At 51.2% G+C, this 23,547-nt stretch overlaps 1 protein-coding gene across 6 annotated transcripts in view; it reads right to left on the bottom strand.

Moving 5' to 3' along the window:
• COL15A1 (collagen type XV alpha 1 chain) overlaps positions 1-23,547 on the bottom strand; it is a 100,097-nt gene that overhangs the window by 42,199 nt on the left and 34,351 nt on the right. For 5 of the 6 annotated variants that reach the window (XM_036330228.1, XM_036330227.1, XM_036330230.1 and 2 more), the window contains 9 exons: positions 20,903-21,450; positions 19,469-19,543; positions 17,879-17,971; positions 12,171-12,318; positions 8,780-8,889; positions 6,822-7,007; positions 5,194-5,346; positions 3,127-3,288; positions 2,468-2,617 (listed from right to left, as the gene is read on the bottom strand). In XM_036330228.1, coding sequence (XP_036186121.1) covers positions 2,468-2,617; positions 3,127-3,288; positions 5,194-5,346; positions 6,822-7,007; positions 8,780-8,889; positions 12,171-12,318; positions 17,879-17,971; positions 19,469-19,543; positions 20,903-21,450 — 1,625 coding nt within the window. The remainder of the gene's footprint in view (positions 1-2,467; positions 2,618-3,126; positions 3,289-5,193; positions 5,347-6,821; positions 7,008-8,779; positions 8,890-12,170; positions 12,319-17,878; positions 17,972-19,468; positions 19,544-20,902; positions 21,451-23,547) is intronic. The other variant, XM_036330229.1, reaches the window with a different exon arrangement.

A 23,547-nucleotide genomic window follows, 5' to 3' on the forward strand; every position in this document is an offset into this window, starting at 1 on the left:
TGCACCCAGCAGATAATAGGTTCTATTTGCCAAACGACCTTAGAAACAGAATGACCTCATGAGTACAGCAAATGTGAGATCTGCTGTTCAGCTTCTGGATCATGTCTGAAAAGGGTGGTTATGGACAGTGCAGAAAACAAACGTAGAAAGTCCAGACCCTAAAACTCATCTCTACTGAACTCCTGGGAGCTGTGACCTTGAGCAAACGCTTAACCCCCTCTGAGCCTCATTTGCATAATAACTCTATATAAATAATTTGTTGAGCATATGCTACATGCCAGGTAAAGTTTTCCATGTATTAACTTACTGCATCCTCACAACAATTCAAGATGTAGGTACTATGATGCCCATTTTATTCATGAGCAAAGTGTGTGTGTGTGTGTGTGTGTGTGTGTGTGAGAGAGAGAGAGAGAGAGAGAGAGAGGGAATTTGCTACAGTTTTGTTGCACAACCAGGCTTGGATGCCTCTCTCACTCACGGCCTTGGTAACTCTGAGATTTAAAATTATCCTAAAGACTTTCCAGAGTGGATGCTCTCTTGATTGTCCTTATTGTGCTTTTAAACCATTTGCTCAGGAATCAGGGCATCCGTTTCCATGCATCGCAGATTCCTGCACTCAAGGGCGATCTATCTTCATTAGTAATATGTCAGGATGAAGTATTGCGTGTTTGTGTCTCCTTTTCTCCTTTCTCTCTCACCCTCACAAGTACCCAGCCCACATTCCCCACCCCCACTCCCCCACCTCCACCCCCACCCACACACACATAATTCTCTTCTTAGAACTTTTTAAAATCCCACTGGAAAAATCAGAAGGGGATGGTGGAAACAACCCTCATGGTTCTACCACTTTGAGGCAACAACTGCTAACATTTAGGGAGAGTATTTCCTTCCAGGGTTTTTACATGTGTCTATTTTTAAATAGTTAAGACCACACAATATGCTCAAGTTTATAACCAGCATTTTTCCACTTAACATTGTGTGGTATTTTCCCCTATCATAAAGTACCCTGAATAAATATAATTTTAATAGCTGCATGTTCTGTTATTTGAATATATTTTAATTCAACTAACCCGTTAGCTAGTTAAACCATGTCCGATTTTTTTTCTACTATGGACAACACATTAAAATCCTTGTAACGTATCAAATGCTCCTTTACGATGGATTCTTAGAAGTTTCTGGGTCAACAATATGCGGTTTTATGGTTGCTAATATGTGCTGACAAACAATTTCCCAGAAGTAATAAACCCAGCAGCACTCCCACCAGCACAGCTGACCTCACCACGCCCTCACCACGTGCCAACTTCTCAAAGCAGAAAACACGGAGGGCCTAAGGACAACTGACCCAGTTTCTTCAACATCTCAATGGCTAAGAGAAGAAGGGGGGAGACAGCCACAGATAAAAAGCGACTTAAGAGACACAGCAACCGAGTGTCACATGTAGACCTTGTGTGGATCCAGATTCAAACAAACATCAGTAAGAAGATGTTTTTAAACTCCGGTATTAGATAACAGGAAAGAACCATTGTGAAATGGATAATGACATCGTGGGTAAGAAAAACAGAAAAGATCCAGATCAACCTACTGGCAATGCACATGAACATGTTTATGAGTTAAATGAGACGGTGTTTGGGATTTGTTTTCATATACTCCAGCCTCCTCTCCGCTCTGCTCTAAAAGGTGGGGGTAGGAGGTGGAACGCATGAAGCACAGTTGGTACAATGACTTGGACCTCCCAGCCACCCTCTTTCCCAGGCAGAAAATGAGGCCCAAAGAAAAGAAAGGGCCGAGGCCGGTTTGGCTCAGTGGATGGAGCATCGGCCTGCGGACTGGGGGGTCCCGGGTTCGATTCCGGTCAGGGGCATGTGCCTGGGTTGTGGGCACATCCCCGGTGGGGGATGCGCAGGAGGCGGCTGATCGATGTCTCTCTCTCATCGATGTTTCTAACTCTCTATCCCTCTCCCTTCCTCTCTGTAAAAAATCAATAAAATATAAAAAAAAAAAAAAAAAAAGGATGTGCGTGAGGTTACACAGGTGCAGCCAGAAACTCGTGTTGGAAGGGACGTGATCCCCTCCCCATGCACACATCTTTGATGCTTCCATTCCCTCTGCAGCCCTGCCCCAGGCTCCGTCTTTGAGGCTCCCCACTTCCAATGTGGGGACCTCCTGACATTTGAGATGGGCCTTTGCCTCTTTGGTGAGCTGTGCCTGTCAGAAAGCTCTCTTGTCAACGTAAGGGACGCGTGGGACACGAAGCCAGGTGCCCTAGATTTTTACCTCTTGCTTTTTCCTCTACAAACTTCCGCTTCCTTGTGTGTTCCCCGGGCTGGAGGTCCCTCGAGATCCCAAATTGGGCAGTTTGCAAACCAGAAGGAAAACGCACCTCTGAGAAAGCCAGGGCCAGGCTCCTCCCAGGATGTCAGCCTTTCCTTCTCTCCTCTGTAAATCTCCCCGCCTCTACACCACTTACCGAAGTGACCGGAGGGACCGTGGTTGCAGGGGTCACCGTGGGTATGGGCAATGGGGGCCCCTCGGGGGGAGCGCTGCCCGACTCCTCCGCCTCAGCCCTGGACAGGGGCTCCTCCGTTGTGGCTGCTACCAGGTCTTCATCACTAGGGCCCTGGAAGCAAAACCCACAAAAGGAATCAATGTGATGTAATGTGCACGCTGCTGCCTGCCTGTGAGTTTTGGTGACTGTCATTTCTATGGCACTAGCCCAATTTCAAAACCCTTTACCCACCACTCTCATTCTCCCTGACACAGTCACAGAAGCTCGTACTCCCCTTCTGAAAGATATATCTCCTCTAAACACTCGTGCTCAGTGACGGGGCAGCCACTGCCCCTCCTCCCAGCAACCCCTTCCTGCTTTGGCCATTCGCCCTGAGAAGGTTCTTCCTGGACAAGCTATGAGGTAGCAGGGTCTAGACAAATATCTGCTCCCCTGACCCCTCTGCCATGCTCCCTCCATGGAAGGAGCTGTGGTTAGTGGCGCCCCGCCCCAGCCCGCCCCCTTTGGCGCTCTGACAAGCTGAATGGGCATTTGCGGCTGGGAAGGAGGCAGCTGCTCCTGGCTCAGGATGCTCACCTCTCTGCCTCCTGTGAGCCACAGAGAATGGGGGAGGCACTTACAAACGTGACCGCTTGCTCAGGGGCTGCTGTGGGTGTGCCAGGAGGGGGGCCACCGGTGGGAGCCTTGCTGGTCTCCTCTTCCTCTTCCTCGTCCTCGCAGGTGCTGAGGGGCATTTCTGCAGCAGCTGCTGCAGTTGTCAAACTCCCTTCACTGACGGGACCCTGAAACAAAATTGGCGCGAGGGACCTGCCACTTCGTCCTCGCCTCTGGAGGGTGTGTGTGACCGCAGGGAGTAAACGGCCAGGCCATCAGGTAATTGGCCTGGCCACAGCACCCCTTCCCTGGCTCATCTAAGACCTCTCAGACGGTCCCTTCCATCTCCCAGGGTCCCCTCCAGCACACCGAGCCTGCACATCTTAACTCACTGGACAGCTGCCATCTCCACAGCCCTGCTGGGTAAGTTCTAGCTTCTACCGAGTCAAGACTTGGCAGAACTGGGACCTGGAGCCTAGTTGTCTCACCTTGTGATAAGGGCTTTGCCTTTAAAGAAGTGGGGGGGATGAGGGATGAGGGTCGAGAGATGAAGGAGAAGAAGGAGAAGGAAAAGAAGGTGATGGTGATCCTTTGGTTCATCAAAATCGGCCATGTAACTGCCCAGTGGTGTGCAGAGCTGTCAGCTGGCGAGGACGTAGCCTCCCCACTGTAGAGTTCCACCGGCCGACATTAGGCCAGAGGTGAAAGGCGGGAGCAAATGTGCGGAATGATTCCAAAGGCCAGTGCTGTGGGTGTGTGATGGCCTGACATCTCCCGCTAATAACTCACTCAGCAAATATGCATCAAGTACCCGCCATGTGCAGGGATGAAGACAGATTGATGAACAAGATGTATATAATCCCTGCCTCTTGCAGCCTGGGAGAAGCCAGAAATGAACTAGTCACCAAGTTTATTGTTCATTACAGTTATGACGAGACCTTACGAGGAGAAGTGCGGGTACCATGAATGTGTCTGGGAGACTTCACAAATCTGGGCGGGCATCTCCCAGACAAAGTGGTGCTGAAGCTGAACTCTGATGGCTAAGCAGGAACTAAGGAGGGGAGGGGGGAGGAAAGGGTTCTGGGCAGAGAGGAGATGGTATGGGAAGATTCTGAGGCAAGAAGGGGGACGTGGAAGAGCTATAAGGTCAGCAAGGCTGAGAGGCCGAGAGCTGGGAAGGGAGGGGCCCAAGACCTTGTCTGTGAGGCTGGCCAGGCCAGACCCTGCTGGCCTTGTAGGCCAGGTGGGGTGGCAGTGTCTGCAGGACGGCTGTCCCCACCAGGGGGAATCAGAGAGGCTGATGGGGTTGGCCAGGCTGGAGCCTCAGCCATTGCCTGGGCGAGGGCTGGGGGGCTCAGTCCAGGGCAAGGTCCTGGCACTGGAGAAGGGTTAAAGGGGTGGGGTCCACCTTGTGTTGAGGTAAAAAAATCAATAAGACTTTGTGGTTGATGGGATGTGGGAGGGAAGAAAGAGGGAAGAGGATCTGGATTAGGATTGGATAGGATGCTCCCATTCATGTGAGCTGGGAACGCAGGAGGAGCAGAAATGAGTTCGGGTTTAAGTCTGCTGAGCTTGAAGAACTTGTAGGATACTCATTCTAGGGACATTACAGGGACAGGCTTGCCACGCGTCCTGACGTTAGGAGCTGGGAACAGAGTCCCCATGACCCCCAAGGAGAGGGTTGAGAAGTCCTGGCTATGCTCTTGGACCCCGTGGGGCCTGCTTGCACCCCAAATCTCCACCACCCTCTGACAGCCTGTATACATGCTCATAAACAGGCCATGGCTGAGCCCTGTCACCTCTCCTACTCAGGGCCCAGCACACTTCCTGCCTGGACCTGACCCCTGCTGGTGGACGCGGTGACCCTGTACCAGCCCTGGGACTCACCCCCATGTCCCTGACTCACCCCCCTAGCTGGCTCTCCAAGGACCTGCAGGGTCTTCACTACACACCCCCTCAGGAGGGAGTATCTGGTCAGGAAGGTGCCCCCAACCCATTCAGGCTCCTCTGGATTTGCTGCACAGAATGAAGACTGGCCCTTTGAGAGGGCAATGTCTGCTCCCAGCCATGACTTCAACTTTCCAGCACCTTACCAGACTGACCCCTTCCTCAGGCTCCTGCGTGGACATGAAGAGGGCCGGTTCCCCAGTGGGCACTGTGCTGGCCTCTGCTTCCCTGTCAGTGCTGGTGGGCATCTCAGCCTCCTCCATTGATATCGCTGCCGAACCTTCTTCCGTGTCTGGACTCTGAACAGAAGACATCACAGGGACCAGCTCAGTGATCCACAGCCCTAGGGCTGGAGGGAGCAGACAGCCAGGACCCTGTGTCCTGCACCTGTGTCCTGTTGCTTCAAAGCATTTGCACATCCCAGACCTCGCCTTATACCACTGCCCTGACTGGGGCACCCACACAGAAACTTTGACCTGCAAGCCACCCAAGGTGTGAGCACCCTGGCCAGTATGGTGCCTGTGTGTTCATCCCACTCCTTCCTGCCAACCTCAATGGCTGGCACTCATGAGCTGCCATCTACCTTCCACTACTCCGGAGAGTGAAGCTTCCACTGAGGGCCCAAATCATGGAGCTGGGACAAAACCCAGTCCCGGATGCACAGCTTTCTAGGGGGAGGGGCTATGTGGCCTCACTGACCACTTGCTCTCCTCACTCTCCTAGCCCAGTGCCTCTGCCTTCCATCCCTCATTGCCCTCCCCAAGGTCCCTCTGACAGACCCAGCTCATGCCCTGCTCTCCCATCCTTTACTCAGTGGGAATCCTGGCAGGATCTCACATTGTTAACCAAACCCAGGGTGAGCCAACACCACCCTCTCCTGGAAGGAGACACAGCCAGCGAACCACACTCTACCTCCAGGCTTGTTTCCCCCATCCTTTCTCCATTCAGGGCCAGGCGAACTTTCTAAAACCTACTCTGACTACATCACCTCCTTCTTTACTGCCCTCAGCAACTTCCCATTTCTGCTGAACACGCCCAGGCTCATTCTCATGGCTTCCTCAGACTCGGAGGCCCCTTCAGCCACGTTTCCCTGCCTTTCCTCGCTCACGCCTGGCCCAGCAGGTCTGATATGCTCATGCTGATGCCTCCAGGCCAGTGGTTCTCAACCTTGGCTGCACATTAGAACCACCTGGGAATCGTTTTAAAATCCTGATTTCTGGGCCTCACCCTCCGGAAATTCTGTTTCTTTGGTACTAATGTTGTGGCCCCAACCCCATAACAAAGAGACAGAATTTCCGGAGGACGAGGCCCAGAAATCAGGATTTTAAAACGATTCCCAGGTGGTTCTAATGTGCAGCCAAGGTTGAGAACCACTGCTCCAGGCCTTTGCTCCTGCTGGTCCACCTCCCGGAACACCTGCCCACTCCCATCTGCTAGGCCACTTCTAAGCATCCCCTTGGTCTCACTTTCAGCATCCTCTCCCCAGGAAGGCTTCGAGTCTGGGTTCTGGCCTCTTTGGGGTGCTGCCAGAGCCCCGTGTGCTTCTCCCATTGCACCTCTTACCCTCTGTCCCCAGGAAGCAGTCTACCCTATTTACTTGGTGCCCAGCACCCACCATCTGCTGAATGAGTCAACAGATGACTCAGTCTCCAAATCACTCAAACTTGGTCCCACAGGCTGTAATCCACATTCTGACAGCGACTGCTTCCACTGAGATGCCCCCCCCCACCCCCCAGAAAGAGGTGAAGTGGAGCATGCACTCCAAGCTACTAACTGGAGTGTCCCTTTCCCCAGGGTCCTGGGTGGACATGGAGAGGGCCGGGGCCCCGGTGGGTACACTGCCCCCCTCGGCTTCCCCTGCAGTGCTGATGGCCACTTCGGCGTCCCAGGCAGTGCTGACGGTCACATCGGCTTCTCTGGCTGCTACTGTCGTTGCCAAATCTTCTTCAGTGTGTGGACTCTGAAACAAAGACATCATGAGGGCCCATGTCAGTGGGCCCACAGCTCTGATCAACGTGCCTGTGGCTGGAGAGAACAGAATGTCCATACCTCTCTATCAGCCTGCATTTCTGTAGCCTCTTTCCCTCTGAGAACTTCCTTATCTGGATCTCACCCCAGCCCTGTGATAGTCCCAGAAGCACAGCATCCCAGAAGAGACTGCACAGCACCTGTCTGCAGGCACCAGTGCCTGGGAGACTGCCTCCTGAGCCAGCCTGCTCCCACTCCAACACCTCTATCTGGACGCATCTGCCTCCCTGCGACTTTCCCACGTGTCCATCCAGAAGCCACAGGAACAAGAGGACAGTCTTTGCCCATGACAGTGCTTCACGACCTGCAGGCAGCAATTCCGTCATCTCTCAGCCTTGACACCTGCTTCCTCTCTTTCTCTGTGACTTACTTTCCTTCGGATGCACACCCTTCCCTGAAGGTTACACAGCAGAGCAGGAAATGGAAGGAGAGCAGCTTTGACTGCCGGTGCTACCAAACTGACTATGTTTGACCTCAGCTTCCCAAGGTGGTGGCTGTTTTTAATTGGGGATTGTTTTGTTTTGTTTGCAAACGTGTAGTTCTTTTGGATACTGAAAGCTTATCAAGGTTAGATAGATTTCCTTGTTGCAGGATTTCTCAGAGCCTGTAAGGAAGAAATAAGTGGAGCATTTCCTACACTTATTCGACAGCAGAACCTTCTTTTCGTATAACATATCATGTCCTTGCAGAATTATTGTCCAACACACACACACACACACACACACACACACACACACACACACAGGAGAGAAGATGAAGTTACAGATTTTACTAGTAAAATGAGACTCTTTCTGACACAACTTCAGCTAAAGTCCCAAAGGGCTTTATAATTAAGTACAACTAACTAATTAACTGTACAGTTAAGTACAGTTCCACCGTCATCGTATGCCTTCCACATGCTAAAAGAAGGAGCCAGGCCACTTATGTGGGATGCGCTGAGAGACCATGAGGTGAAATCAGTTACACCGGCATTAGCCTCTCCTCCTGCCTCCGGGCTATATAAGAAAATGAAAATACCCCGTACTGGGAGAGTGAGAATTCCTTTGGAGAGAATTTTAAATGGTTTCCCCCCTCCCTTCTGCTCACTACAAACCATTTGGTGAGCTGGATACGTATTCCATGGAATTTGGGAGACAAAAGGACTGCATTTTTTATACTACACTGAACTGGGCTTTGAAAATAGGCTGTCATCAGACGTGACTCGGAGAGTATGAGCATTTTCATCCCAGGACAGCGAAAAGGATGAGCGGACCCTGTGGGCCATTGTGAGAAAAATACATGTGCTTAACTTTGGTCTCCAACTGTGTCTAGCATCTTAAAAATTGGCTTTGCGGGTCTAAAAGCCAAATACCCAACCACAGAGTGGACTCACATGTAGCTAATCTGATTCTGGCTCAAAGAACGGAAGAGGCTGTGCATCTTCCCAATTGGGTGGGAGGGAGGCAAGTGCCAGGGTGAGGACCCAGCACTCATTGCCAGGCAGGTGTGAGGACCAGCTGCGTCTCGCCCTGGTGCATCCCTGGAGGGCTTCTGGAGCCCTGCGACTCCTGCTGCCCCTGTCCCAGCAGGAGGGAGGCAGTCTCTACCATATTCAACTAAAACCCTCGTGGCCCCCCGGAGTGCCCAATACAAGTCACCATCAAGTCTAAAATAAGCAAACATATTTACTACTGACATAGCAAATGAAATTCACTATTCACTCACCTCTTCAGTGACATGAAGGAAGGCCCCATCCCCGGAGCCAGGGTCTGTAACGGGGACCCCGTTCATAGCATCGACCTCCTCCAGAGTGTCATTCAGGATGTCACCAGACCCTGGGGAAGCAGGCGTTCTGTAATTAATAACTGCACTTTGTGGTCTTGAAAAAGAAGAGCTCCCTCTTTACTGACTGACTTGAAAAGATGCCCAGGATACAGGATTAAGAGAAAATAAGAAAAAATCCAAGGCAGTATTACATGTGCCCGAGGCCTGCGATCGGCCTGCATTTTCTGCCCTTTTTCAGAGGGGTAACCATTTCAGACCGAAGTTACAGCCAACGTTGGAACTCCGAGCTTTAGGTACAAGGTCAAAAATCAGCCCACACGCCCACAGTGGGGCTGGCTGAGCAGACAGAAAGCAGCATTACTGGTACATGTGGTTTCCGCCACAGTTTCTGCCACAACTGCAGGGCTGGAACCCAGCTTTGGCAAGTCGTTAGCCTGTGCCTCAGGTTCCTCATCTGTAAACTGGGGATAATTCCCATCTCATTATGTGCTACAAGGATTAAATACATTAATACAAGGAAAGCATCAAGGGCAGCACCTGGCATAGAGTTAGCAATGGACAAATGATCCCTCATTGTCAGTGTGGTTCTATATTTGTAAAGGGAAAACAATTACATATGAGTATTCATGTTTTATCAACATCATATAATTAATATAGTCACTATAGAATACATATAATATATGGATATATATGGATATGTGTGTGTATCGATAAACAACACACGCTTGGCTAAACCTCAGTATTTAATATCGGTTTCCTCCTGAAGAAACTACTATTTTTTTGGTTCATGCAACTCTTCATTGATTAAACTGTTACCACAAGTACATATTTCTTTTGCAATTTAAAAAACACATGGAGTCCTAAAGCAAAGAAAAGGAAATTATATAACATGAATACATGTGTGTTACATACAGGCTGGACCCGGGGCTAAGCATGTCTCATGCCTTTCCTCACTTAATCTTCCCACTAGCCTATCTCAACTACCTACAAGGACCTTCCCACCACTTCGAAGCTGATGGGCAGAGTCAGGACAGAACCCCACATTCTCAGTCTCCCCACTATCAATGCACTCCGTGTGTGTCCTGCTCTGACCCACATGTCAGCACCTTATTTATTAACCCCACCTGCAGAGGAGAAACAGGCCCCACAGAGAGGGAGTGGCTGGAAGAAGCCCGTGAAGCCAGGTCGATCTGTCCTGTGCCCAGGCATTTCCACACATGCTGTGTGCATGCATGCCCCATAGTATGAACAGTGTGTATGTGTGTGGAGGGGAGGGGGCAGGTAGGTGCTGCATTATTCAAGGCATTATTTGCACACACACATCCTGTAACTCTCATGCATCCTTCCAGCTGCTACCACCAGGGGGTACTGTGCAAGCAGCTAGCCAGACCCCAGGCCGCAGAGTCCCCACCTCTTGGAGGATGGAGGTGAGGGTAGTGTGTGCCCTGGGGCAAGATGATGTCAGGGAAACTTGAATAAAACTATTGGGTGGCTTCCCCTAGCCTGGGACCGGGCTCTCTGGGTTCAGGCCCATTTCCTTCACCAGCTGAACATTCTAACCAACAAGAACGGGAACGTCTCAGCCAGTCACGTTGCCTTTGTTTGGCCTTTTGTTTGCCAGAGAAGGCGTCTGGCTGATCACAGGGAACAGGCAAGTTGTGCTTGGATCTGGGTCCCTGTCTGGATTTGAATCCCACCTCCTTTGAACCCACCCCTCAGTCTAGGACAGGCCCTCACCCCAGAGCCCCACAGCCTCTGCCCCTTCCTTGCCTGTCCTCAGAAATTCCAATTCCACCCAGGAGAACAGCATTGCAGTCCATGCACCACTTCCACATCCTCTCATTACAGAAGACTGTGGACAGACAGTTAAAAATCTGAAGCTTGGGAAAGTTAAGCAACTTGCCCAGGCCCGGCAGCCAATAGGTGGCTGAGAGGGATCTCGTCCAAACTGTCTGCTCCCGGCCAGCCCCACAGTCTTTCCACAGCAACACCCTGACTCCTTGGCTGTGTTATGACTTTATTAAATTATCAGACAGTTTTTTCTATTCAGGACTGCATACCTTCTCTCACCCACAGACTGCCCAAGTTTAGTTATTAAAATAACATTCATTTACTGATGGCAGAAGTAGAAAGAATAGTGATACGTAAGATTGTAAAAGGCATGTAAACTACTGAACTACAAACAAAAAAATTAAAACCACCCACAATCCTACCACCCAGAAAATATTACTCATAGCATTTTGTTGTATATTATTCTAGCACACACACATGTACGTACACACACATTGTTTTCTATGGGTAAATGTAAATGTAGATGTAAATATAAATAACATATTCAAAGTTAGGGTCATAGCACACATAGTTTTGAAAGGTGCTTTTCAGTGGAGCACACCTTGAGCATGTCCCTGGGCCATTCAATCTTCTGCATCACCTAGTTCAGGGCACATATGAATGAAATATAATTTGCTCAGCCAGTCTCTACTGTGGGCATCTGGGTTGTTTTTAGGCCTTGAACCTAAATCTCAGTGCTCTGGCGTCGGCTCTCACTTTGGTCCGAAACAGTTATCCCTCTGATAAAGGGCAGAACACGCTGGCCGATCTCGGGCCTTGAGTACACGACTAGCTGCTGCCTGGGGATCGTGTCAGAAGTTGGGTTTTTGCCAGTGCTCCTTTGTATCACTGGGTAGGGACCGGAGTCCTGGATGGGGAGCCAAGAGGCCAGACTGCCCCAGGGGCTGCTGCTGACCTGCTGGGCCTGTCCCTCTCTGGTCATCAGTTGGTTTTCCCACATGTGCCACACAGGAGTTTAGATGGCCTGACCCTCTGAGAATCAGGGAGTCTGTGGCCAAGGCTGGGAGGGGTGGGGATTCTGGAGTGAGGCCTGGGCACCGGCTCTGTCCCACCACTCATGAGCTGTGTGACTGTGGGCACGTCACTTACCTTTCCAAGCACTGGTTTTTCCATCTGTAAAATACTAGCTAATCACAGCAACTCGGAGATGTGTAGTTGGGCTTGGAGATGACGTATGTAAACACTTGGCCCACAGTAGGTACTTAATAAGCAGCAACAATTGTTACAAGCTTTTCTGTTAAACCCCAGATCCTTCTGGAGGGGTAGTCTGGGGACTGAACGTTCGGCTATCCAAAAATAAAAGCCATCTCTGCCATTTACAAGCCAAAGAGCCTCAGCTGGGTGACTTGATTTCCCCACCTTGTTTGTCAAAGGCAGAAGGTTAGATGAGGTGCTCTATGTTCCCTACGTCACCCAGGCTGACGCACAGTCATCACGCAATAGAAAACCACCATAGGCGAAAGGCACACCCAGGACTTGCCTTGCTCAGCGCTGCTGTTCAGGATGGCACTCAGGTTGGTGGTTTCCAGGGTCCCCTCAGGTATAGGCTCCCCAGAAAGTTCCGAATCCTCAGAGGGAAAGGTTGGAGTTGGAGGTGTGTTAATGGGTTCAACTTTTGCTTCTTTAGGCTGAAGGAAGAAGAAGAAAAAAAAAGGGACCCAAAAACATTTACTTGGCAGGAAAGCAGGGGGAAAGGGCAGTGAATAATATCACTTGAGAAAATAATATATCCACAAAGTTCTGAGTAAACCCAGAAGAAAGCTTAGACCTGCCTATTGTGTGCCTGGCCAACCTGCCAGGCCCTGAAAGAGGTGCATGTAGGAGTCATTTAATTCTGTTCTGTTTACAGCAAGACTCTGCCAGACTTGGCTGAAGCTCCCTGAGCACAGAGACCACATTTCCGTATCCCAGGCTGGGAGAGAGGAGGGAGGTGGTCAGTAAAGATCTATTAGATCAGGGAATGAATGAGTAAATGAACACACAAATGAATGAAGTAGGCTGCATTCAGTGAACGCTGTCTAAATCCAATCCCAGATGTGCGCTGGCCATGAATGCCTCTGAGTATAAGAGATGGGTGTGGCTCCCTTTCTTGGACACTTCAGCTTCTGTGTAGCTTTTCCAAAGCCAGTTAATACCTCCACCAACTAGGGAAAAAAGAAACAAACAAAAAACCCCAACAGTGGGAAACACAGAGCAGTTCAGAGATCTAGGCAGAAATCTTGATGGGCGGGGGTCGGGGGTCAGCAAAGGTCATGACATCATCCCCAGACCCAGGCTCTGGAGAGACAGGGCTTCCCAGTGTTCAAACAGTCTCATCCCTTTCTGAGCTCAAGGGGCTGGGGGATGAAAGGAAGGATCCGGCTGACCATTGTTGGGCCTGTGATGTGAACCAGAAACAATTAAGGCACTAAGGCTTCCGGATTAATTTGTGACTGCAGCCATCACTAACCTATCCTGACTAATAACAGAAAATTATTTCCTTAATGTCAGAATCTAGTGCATAAACAATGACTCTATGGTCCATCAGAACAAGGAGGGTTCTTATGGATCTAATGGTTCTTAGAATCTAATGGTTCAGTTCTGACAATCAATCTTGGGTCAAATCTCAGCTCTCTACTTATTTGCTTTGTTATATTGGGCACATCATATAACCTCACTGGGCCTCATTTCCTCCTCTGTAAAATGGGGCCAATGAAAACTACTTACAGGGGATAAGTGCATGGAAGTGCTCAGGACAGGGCCATAGTATGAGCCCATCAATGTGTCAATATCACTAGAATCCTAAAGTTTGAGAAAGAACACCTCGATAGTGATTTTCTCTGGTATTAAAGATGTTTGTTTTATCTTTTTAGTTATCTGCAGCTGTGGGTTAAAATATTGAATATGAAATATTTGTGTGCTAAAAAAATAATATCATTTGTTGTATTGTAAAATCTCCAGAACAATAAACGAGGTGGGGCTAGAAGTCTTCAAGGAGTTGGGCCTTGAAGAATGAAAAGAGCTTCCAAAACCAAGGATGGAAGAAGGCATTGGAATGACAAAGGAGACAGCATTGTCTGGGTCTTTCAACCTGTGCTTGGTGAGGATTCCAGGACAGAAGCAGGGGGACAGAGCCAGGAGGCGGAGAGAGGGAGGGGGCTGGATCTTTGGTGAGAAGTCTTGCCTTGGCCTGGGCCATCTGTGGGGTGTTAGGCTGGGGAGTGGCACGGGCAGGTGTGTACTTTTGAGAGTTCACCCTAGTGCCAATGAGAGCACAGGTTTGGGGAGTTGAGGTTAGGCCAGGAGACCAGGAGGCTGCACTGAAGAAGCCCAGTGAGGCAGGAACCAGGGTGGCATTGTGGGGGCAGAGAGCAGGGTCCATCCCAGGCGGGGCTGTAAAGGCTTTTAGGACTTCCGCATTCATCCCAGCTGCTTGGTGACCCAGCAGGGGAGTTAGGACCCTGTCGTAGGCAGTTCCTCTCCTCTTCCTGCCGCATCCCCCTGATGGTCTCTGGAAATCCCGTCTCCAGCCTGCAGCAAGGCTGGTGGCTGGAAGTGAAGCCTCTTTACCAGGGACTTGGGCTTTGAGACAAGGCAGGTAGGGCAGGTGAGGATGCAGGAAACGCAGGACAATAAACGAGGTGAGGGTGGGCTGAGCTCTGTAACTCCAGGTGGCAAAGGCTGAGTTATATGAAATCACCGACTCCAGTCTGTCAACCATAAACCTCTTTTGGAATCTCCTAAAAAGGGGGTCACAAATCCCCGCTCAGGGCAGAGCGTGAATCTGGGGAGCTGACCCTTGGTGGTTGGTTTTTGGGGGTTAGTGTGGATGGAGACCAGAGTGGTCAGTGACAAAATAGGAATGTCAAGTCTTAAGACTTTTTTTTATTAAAAGTGTGGTAATTTGCTGAGCCCACACTCATATTCAACACGTATTTCCTGAGGCCTTACCATGTGCCAGGTCCTTGGGTAATCCCTGGGGAAATGGAAATAAATAACTAAGATAGGGTGGCTGTCCTCAAACTGTTGAGCTATGGGGACACACAGACTCAGACCCAGACACAACAAACTGCGATTGAATGTGACACATGGGACAGCAGAAGTGAGAGCCAAGTGCGGGGAAGGAAGTTGGCCACGGCCTCCAGCGAGGGGCTGCGTGCAGACGGGTCCTGAAGGACAAGTAGGAACTGGCCAGGCACAGAGGGGGCGGAAAGGGCTCTCTTTGCAGACAGAACCCAGGAGTGAAGGCGTGGACGAGGGGGACGTGTTGGGTGTGTTTGGAGAACTGTGAGAATTTGGGTGTGGCTGGAAGAGAGATCTTGGCTGTGGGTCAGAATCACCTGCAAAGCTTTTGGTAAGTATGGCTTCTTGGACCGCACTTCAGACCTTCTGGGTTTGACTATCAACCTAGGCAAGAGTTTTTTTTAAAGATCTCCCCATCTCACTGTCTTCCCCCCTCCCCTTCCGAACACACACACAACTTTGATGCACAGCCAGGGCTGGGAACTACAGGAATATTAATCTAACTCGGCATAAGATAGAACTTTCCAGAAATGGAAAGGTGTGTCAGCAGAAGCTGACTTAGCAGGGAGAAGAAATGGGGTAGCAGGGACTCCTGCCTTAAATGGGGAAGGAGGTGAGGAGGGGCTGGCTCTTTAAGGCCATGATGCAGTTCTCAGGTCATGGCTTCTGTCTTGAAGGGTGGCAGTTGGAAAGGGTGAAGACAGGGAAGTAATATTCATTCCCAGAGAGAAGCCAGACAGAGAGGGAGGGGAACGTCTGAGAGCGAGAGGGAAATTCCCCCAACTTGGAGCGGGGCAGCCCTGGAGCTCCTCCAGGAGATGGTGAAAGGGGAAGTCCCAGCTCAGGGTGACATGACCGAGGGCGCTCTGGTCCCTCCCCGGGGACTCGCCCTGCCACCTCCCCCCTGGGCAGTCTTGGACAAAACGCTACACTCTTCTCCACCTCAGTGCATCCTTGGGGGAATGAATGGAAAAACCCAGCCCTGCAAAGGAGGCTGGAGGGAGGGAGTGCCCTGCGGGAGCGCAGGAGGTTCTGATACCCAGGATAGGCATCTGAGCAGCTCCAGGACCTCCAGGCCCAGAGCCACAATTCCTCAGGACTAAGGGCAGCCACAGGGGTTTGGCATGGGGAGGGGGGTCCCAAGAGAAACAGGTCCCCTAACACATCACCTTAACCCTCACAAATAGCCTCTAGTCAATAGAACATCCACAAAATTCACTGAGAGCTGCCTGTGCCAGGACCGGCCCGTGAGTCTCCCACGGGTCCATTCATCCCACTTTCTCACCCCGTGAAGCCGCCTGCGCCATTCTGACCGAGGAGGAAACCGAGGCTCAGGAGGTGACGTCACTGGCTCCCGGTCAACAACCAGTAAGTGGCAGAGTTGAACTCACACTTGGTGGGACTCCGATCTATACTGGTTCCCTTAAAACCACTGAGGAGAGCAGGTTGGGGAATCTGGGAAGGAAGTGTTTGGGGTGCCCCAGAGACCACTGAGCCCATCAAATGCCTTTTCCACCTCTCCAGACACTTTGGGGATTTATTCCGTTCTCATTCCCCGCTGCGATGCACACCCACATCTGCCCTTCACTGCATACCCTGGCCCAGGACAGGAGGCCCAGCTAGGGCCTGACTCCACCACCCTGTGACCCTGGCAAAGCCATCCCGTCCTTCTGAGCGTCCATCTCCCTTACAGGGTTGTTGCAAGGATTAGATTAAGTCATATATACAAAGCACCCGCCACGCAGCCGGTGTTGAGAAATGCTGGTCCTCTTCCCTCCCCTACCCTTTCTCTACTTCTGTCCAAAGCTGCCCATCTCCAATGCCCCCTCCATTAGGAAAATCTCCTCCCTGACCAGCCCCTCCCCCTGATCATCTCATGCTCTCAATGCCTGCTCCCCTCTCCCAGGGCCACCTTGGGTCCTGGCATCTTTGCCTCAGTTGGCCTCACTCCTAACTGTGAACTGGTGCACTGGGGGCGGGCGGGGGGGGGGGGGGGAGGCGCAGCATCAGGCTAGAAGGCTCAAGAGACCACCATTCTGTGCCCTGGACATACTGATGGAGTGGCCAAGGGCTGATGGGCACACAGGATTGCAACACTGCTCAGAGCCGAGGTGGCCACTTTGGACCCTTGACTTCCTGCATCAAAGCTGCCCAAGAACTGGCAACATCACCCAGGCCAGCAGCTCAAAGGCATGGCTTGAACCCTGGCTGAGACATAGGGGACCTGTGCTCTAGCCTCAGCTCTGCCCATGCACCTGAGAGCCAGTTTTCTGCCCCTTGCTGGGCCTCAGCTTGCCCGTCTGTAGAAAGGGTACCTTTAAGAGGTGACCGTTAAGTCCCTCCAGCACTAACAGACTATGGTCCCGTCCTTCCCCACCCACACCTCTGTCGCCAGAGGTTTATAATGTATAGCCTCTGCCTTCTTTCCATCTCTCCGCTCTTCGATCAGAGATGAGTTTGTAGAGTGAGCCAGACCAGTTGAGATTGCTGGGCTTCTGTGTTCAGTGACTCAGACACTGCTGGCTGTTTTCATTAAAGCAGGCTCCTTGGTGTCTCCACAGTCCGACTCAGTGCTTTCGACACCACTTCCTTGTCTGGGACACGGGGCGCATTCCCAGGAGGGTGGAGGCCTGGCCTCTGGGAGGATGGCTGACTTTCCCATGGGGTCAGAAGTTAGCTCCTGGGAGGACGTAGCAACTTGCAGGAGTGGGGGCCCTGACTTCCTTCTCATAGCCAGAGTCGCGATTGAGCAGATGTTACCATAGCCGCCATTCAGGGGCACATCCTTCATGCCATGTATGGGTCTGAGACCTGGCTTTGCACTATCTCATCTAACCCTCTCAACAACCCCACCAGATAGGCTGTTGTTTTATGGATGAGGAGTTGAGGCTCAGAGAGGCTGAGCAAGTTCCCCAAGGTCACAGAGCTGGGAGGCAGCAGAGCACAACGTTTGCCTCTGGACAGCCTTCTCATGCTGCAGCACAGGGAGCACTCAGGTCACTGGTGATCCCATGCACTGGGGTTTTGCAAAATGCCCTGTTGGCCAGTACCCTCCTGCTCTCCCCAGATGAGCTGACAATGGAAGTCACCGATATGAGGACAAAGATGTCAGACCTAGGCACGCTCCAGGAACTCTCAGGCCTCTAACAGCTGACCCAGATGACCTGGTGTCACTCCAGAACTCACCGGGGCTTGAGTGTAGGTGTCAGCTTCTAAGATCTCAGCGACTCCATCTGTGACTCCGTCTGTCTCCAGAAGCCCGCTGGCCTCTCCTGATGCCTGTGTGGAGGCAAATGACACCAGGTAGAGGGCGCAGTTTACAGCTGGAAAGTCAGGGAAACTGCCTCTGATGGAGGACTGCGTGCGTGCGTGCGTGCGTGCGTGTGTGTGTGTGTGTGTGTGTGTGTGTCAGAGAGGGACAGACAGACAGAGACAGGGAGAGTGAAATTGAGGAGAGCATGTGCATGGTACACATGCTTGGTTATTGTTTTTGTTTCCTTCCACATTTTATTGCTCAAACAAACAAACAAACCCCCACAACAATCAATTTACAGTCTCTCTTTCATACCTACTTGCATTTTGTCCAGGTTCCCTTTAATCTCCCTCTAGAGGCACTCTCAATCTTTGTGTGACTGTCATGGGAGTTCTACATTGGGAGCAGTTACACTGGAAGTATGCCTTCCTATCGCCACCTCATCTCCATAATTAGCCACCTAATGGCAGTCAGGGAGCCTGGTTGTGTGGACTCCTGCCTTGTGTCTACTTTTTCAATATTTTTCAATCGTCACAGCAATGCATAGAGGGAGGCACACGGACACGTGCGGCTTCCCTCCTCTCAGCTCACAGACATGCCGGCCTCGGCCTTGAGGAGTGCGGACATGCTCACAGAGCCAACCCCACCTGGGGAGGCTTTCCAGCTAAGCAGCGGTCTTCTTTACTAAATGAATAAAATCAACTCGTGTTTTGTTTGAGGGTTGATACCACCCAAAGGGGAACCGACAGTCTAGGGCTCTGCCACGCTCTACATCATGTATGGACGCCCTGCATCACGTACGGCTTCTGCCTGCACGGCCTTTTCCTCTTCCTCTCACCACCACTCGCCTGTCGTTGGTCAGGCACTGACTCCTCCCTGACCTGCTCTGGCTCCTCCTCCCTCACCTTCCTGCACGTCCCTGGAGTTGGGTGGTAGGTGTGGTTTATCCCTTCACCTCCGGCACCCCCCCAGGTCTGCCACCTGGCAGGTGCTCAGTATCCTGTGAAGGCAGGGAGGAAGGAACAGAGGGAGGAAGGGGGAAAGGACCTATCTTTTTTCTCCCCGGCCCACCACCCCACTTCCAACTCAGGAACTGATTCATTTGCCAAGCATAAAAGCTAAATTTAGGTTCACTCTTAGAGGAATTTACACCCAGGGTGCTTTAGAGTTTTAGCTTCGATTTTAGAATCCTGACACCCTTTCTTGGCAGGAAGTCTGGAAACCAGGCCACTGACTGCCTCAGCTGCAGAAACACCTAACACCTTAGAAAAAAACACAACCCCCCACAAACACCAAAGAGATGGCTGCAGCTCTTAAAAATAATAAAATAAAGCCCAAAAGCCCAAAATAGGACTTGAGGCAGCACTTGCCAAGATGAGAGATTTTAGAGGCTCCATGACGTTGGGGATGAAGAATTGCCTGGGCACCCAGCCTTGCCCTGGCAGACGGGTTGTTGGGGCTGCAGGGCCCACTGTATGGGGTGGATGGGGGCGGGGGCGGGCTAAGGGAGGATGGGAGCTCACCGAGGATTCTTCGGCTTCACATCGCTTCTCAGGAGCCCTGGGGTCGGAGTGGATGGTGAGCTGCTGTATGGACCCCTGGGGAAAAGCAGAGAGGTCAGAAGCCACCGCTTGCACGTTTATAGTACAACCATCAGTGGAAACATGATTGTTTTTGTAACGGAGAAGAACCGGTGATTGGGCAGTATTGGCCGTGACAAGTAAACCAAGCCACCCCTAGGCCCGCACTCATTTGGGGGCGGGGGGGTGGTCTTTGCTTGAGCCAATGTAATTTGAGCCCCACTGTCTGGACAGCCCCTTGGGGAGTATTGTGTTCAAAGCACAGACTCACACAGCGGCCTCCTAGCTGCTCTCAGGTCTCCAACTTGTCAGGGGCAGCCCCTAAATGCAGTCTCCCTCTCCAGACGGGTCTTTCCCCTGCGGCTGGAAGCTTCTCGGCTGGAAGCCTCGCCCCAAGAAGAGCTGTCAGCCCACCTCCCTCCCTCCACACTTTCCTCCTCTCCCCACGCCTGACACCTCATTCTCCACAACCCACCCAGAGCGAAGGTTTAAAAGTTGTTCACTGGATTTTCACTTCTTAAAAATCGCAGTCTTCCAGCACACCACAGGTAAACCCAAACTCCACCCCACGGTCCTGTCTTGCATCAGTAAGCCCAAAGTCAGTCCACGTGCTGCCTAAATAACGTAGGGGTTTTTTTTAGAATGGCTTGTTCATTATAGCCCATTCTGACGGTAAAGTCAGTTTTCTGATATTTTTTCAGGGCACACTGTCCAAAAGGAGAGAGAGAAGCTCTCTCCCTCAGGCATTCCAGCTTGTGGCACCCTCTGCTGAAATCACTGCATCGGCCACCCTCTCCAAAGACACACACCACCGAAGGCTCTAGCAAACCCTCCTCTTCTTATAAATGAACCAAGTGCTTTCACACAGGCCATCTCGGTTGACTGTACCACCCCATGACGTAGGGTGTCTTCTCCCCACTTCCAGATAAGAGAACACAGAGAGGCTCAGGGGACCCACGACTGTCTAACCCTGTGGTCGGCAAACTGCGGCTCGCGGGCCACATGTGGCTCTTTGGCCCCTTGAGTGTGGCTCTTCCTAAGCCTTAGGAGTACCCTAATTAAGTTAATAACAATGTACCTACCTATATAGTTTAAGTTTAAAATATTTGGCTCTCAAAAGAAATTTCAATCATTGTACTGTTGATATTTGGCTCTGTGGACTAATGAGTTTGCCGACCACTGGGTTAGACTCTAACCCATCAGGATACACTGCACACTCAGGACTGGGATCCAGGTATTGGGTCCCAGCCTAGCATTTTTCCCACCGTGCATGCATGCCTCTTGGAGGACACAGGGATAAAATAATAACAAGCATATTCGCTCATGTTTGTTACACAGTGTCCAGCGGCCTCCCTGATCTGCAGGGCTTGGACTCACGATGAATTTCTCCAGCTTCCTGTCTCCTGCACTGCCCACGAAGAGCCCGGTTCTGGGCTCGAAAACCAAGGCCCGGGAGGACCGCTGGAAGGGGGCGTGGCTGTGCTCCTCGCAGTCCACCAGGAGGATCACTTCCTCGCCCTCGACCATCACAGCAAATCGGTTCCACCTGTGGGTCATGGCGGGCACGGAGAAGGCGGCAGCCTCCCGGGACACGGGGGAGCCGGGCTCTGTGTAGTAGAGGATGACCCGCTGGTGGCCGTCCTCCACGGCCGAGAGCTGCAGGCCCAGGTGGATGACCGTCCGGCCGGTATCCATGATGGCAAAGAGCATGCCTCCTCGGTCGCTGCTGGGCTTCACGGTGACGCTGATGGCAAAGTCCCGGAAGAAGGTGGGCGGGATGAGGACGCTGGCCGGGCGGCCCACGTTGGCGCCAGGCCCGAAGCTGTAGGCTGGGAAGCCACCATAGCCTGGGACAAAGGACACGGATGGGGACAGCGGGAGCCCAATGATCTCCATGAGGTCCACGGTGGCCTGGGAAGCCGGTTCTGCAGGGAGGGAGAGAGAGGCCACGTTTCACATATATGTTCAACTATGCTTGAAAACGAGGAAGGAACGGCAGAGGTCACCTGAGATGGCCTCTCCCGGAGGCGTGTTAACCTGCACCGTACAGTGTAACAGCCGTTAGCCACGTGTGGCCAGCGAGCTCCTGAAGGGTGGTTGCCCCCACCGAGATGTCTCATGGTGTGAAATACCAATTTCCAGTACTTAGTTTAGACAAAGGAATGCAAAATACTTCATTAATGATGTTTACATGGATTACATGTTGAAATGATAATGGGGGGAAATACTGGGTAAAAGAGATAGATTTTTTTAATTTTTTTAAAGAATAACATGAGAAACAAGCATGTGCTCTCCCCACACCCCCTGACTGAAGAAAGAAAATACCGCCGAAACCGGTTTGGCTCAGTGGATAGAGCGTCGGCTTGTGGACTGAAAAGTCCCAGGTTCAATTCCGGTCAAGGGCATGTACCTGGGTTGCAGGCACATCCCCAGTAGGAGATGTGCAGGAGGCAGCTGATCCATGTTTCTCTCTCATCGATGTTTCTAACTCTCTATCTCTCTCCCTTCCTCTCTGTAAAAAATCAATAAAATATATATTTTTTTTAAAAAAAAGAAAATACCGATTCAGCAGGAGCTCTCATGAACTCTCCAGTCCTCTCCCCGTGCCATGCCCAAGAGGCAGCCCTGGGGGACGTGGAGTGCCCACTCACACGCTGACTCTGTGTGTTCCTTAGGTGAGGATGTGTCTCTAACACAGTGTGGGACCACTGCCTGCCTCTAAGCCCCATATACACGTTGGCAAGCCGCATGTACTCTTCTGGCACTTTTTTTCTCTCACTGTATTTTTGAGGTTTGTCTTTGTTGATGAACGGGGCTGTGTGACTTATGTTTTAACGACAGTGCAAATAGCCATAATAGCTTTCCGTGGATGGAAAGTGGGGTTTCCATCATATTGCAAACACTACTGCTATGGACTTTCTTATACATGTCTCCTCGTGTGTGTTTACCTGCACAGGTAATTCCACCATCTGGGGGTAGGATTATTGGATGATAAGGGGATATACACTCACAACTTCACTGAATGTTGCTGAAATGTTCCCTGAAAGCCCTCACTGGTTGCTCAGTGGTTAGAGCGTTGGCTGCAGATTGATGGGTCCTGGGTTTGATTCCGGTCAGGGCACATACCTCGATTACAGGCTCATTCCCTGTTGGGGTGTGTGTGGGAGGCAACCAATCGATGCATCTCTCTTACATTCATGTTTCTCTCCCTCTCCCCCAGTCTCTCCCCCTCCCTTCCACTCTCTCTAAAAATCAATGGGGGGAAAAATATCCTGGGGTGAGGATTAAAACACAAATAAATAATAAATAAAATGTCCCCTGAAGCAACTGTGCCATCTTTTATTGAGACATAATTGACATATAGCATTGTGTATCTTTGAGGTGTATGTAATGTGTTGCTTTGACACACTTATGTAGTGCAATATGATTTCCACCTTAGCTTTAGCTAACACCTAGGGCATGTCAGGTAATCATCATTCCTTTTTAGTGGTGAGAACGTTTAAGATGCACCTGTACCATTTTACATGCCCGCCAGCAGTGCGTTCTTGCCAACATGTAGAGGAGGCAGGGGGATGTGATTTGGGTGAGGCCCCCGGGGCTTTCCAACTCCAGAGATCACGTTGATTTCTTATTCCCCTCCAGTGCCTCATGCTGCGGCAGGTCCTCCTTCCACCTTGAATGCTGTCCCTCTGTCACCCACCCTACCCAGCCTCACGCCACTCCGTTATTTTGCCAGGATAACTCCTTTCCATCAAGACTCAGCCTGATCTCCCCTCCCTTGAAATACCTTGTTTCACCTCCTACACCTACACCCCCTCCTCCCCTTCCTGAGGCTGTATTAGATGCACACTGGGTCCTCCACCATAGCCCCCAGCACACTGCATTTCACTCTAGGGGGACGTGTCTCTCTCACCATTGGACCATGAAGACAAGGCCCCACCATTCATCTCTGTGTTCCCAGCACCCAGCCCAGTGCTGATGAATGAATGAATTAATGAATGAAGTCCAACCCGCTCCTTTTA

The sequence above is a fragment of the Myotis myotis genome, unplaced genomic scaffold (genome assembly GCF_014108235.1).
Source record: "Myotis myotis isolate mMyoMyo1 unplaced genomic scaffold, mMyoMyo1.p scaffold_m19_p_12, whole genome shotgun sequence".
Lineage (NCBI taxonomy): Eukaryota > Metazoa > Chordata > Mammalia > Chiroptera > Vespertilionidae > Myotis > Myotis myotis.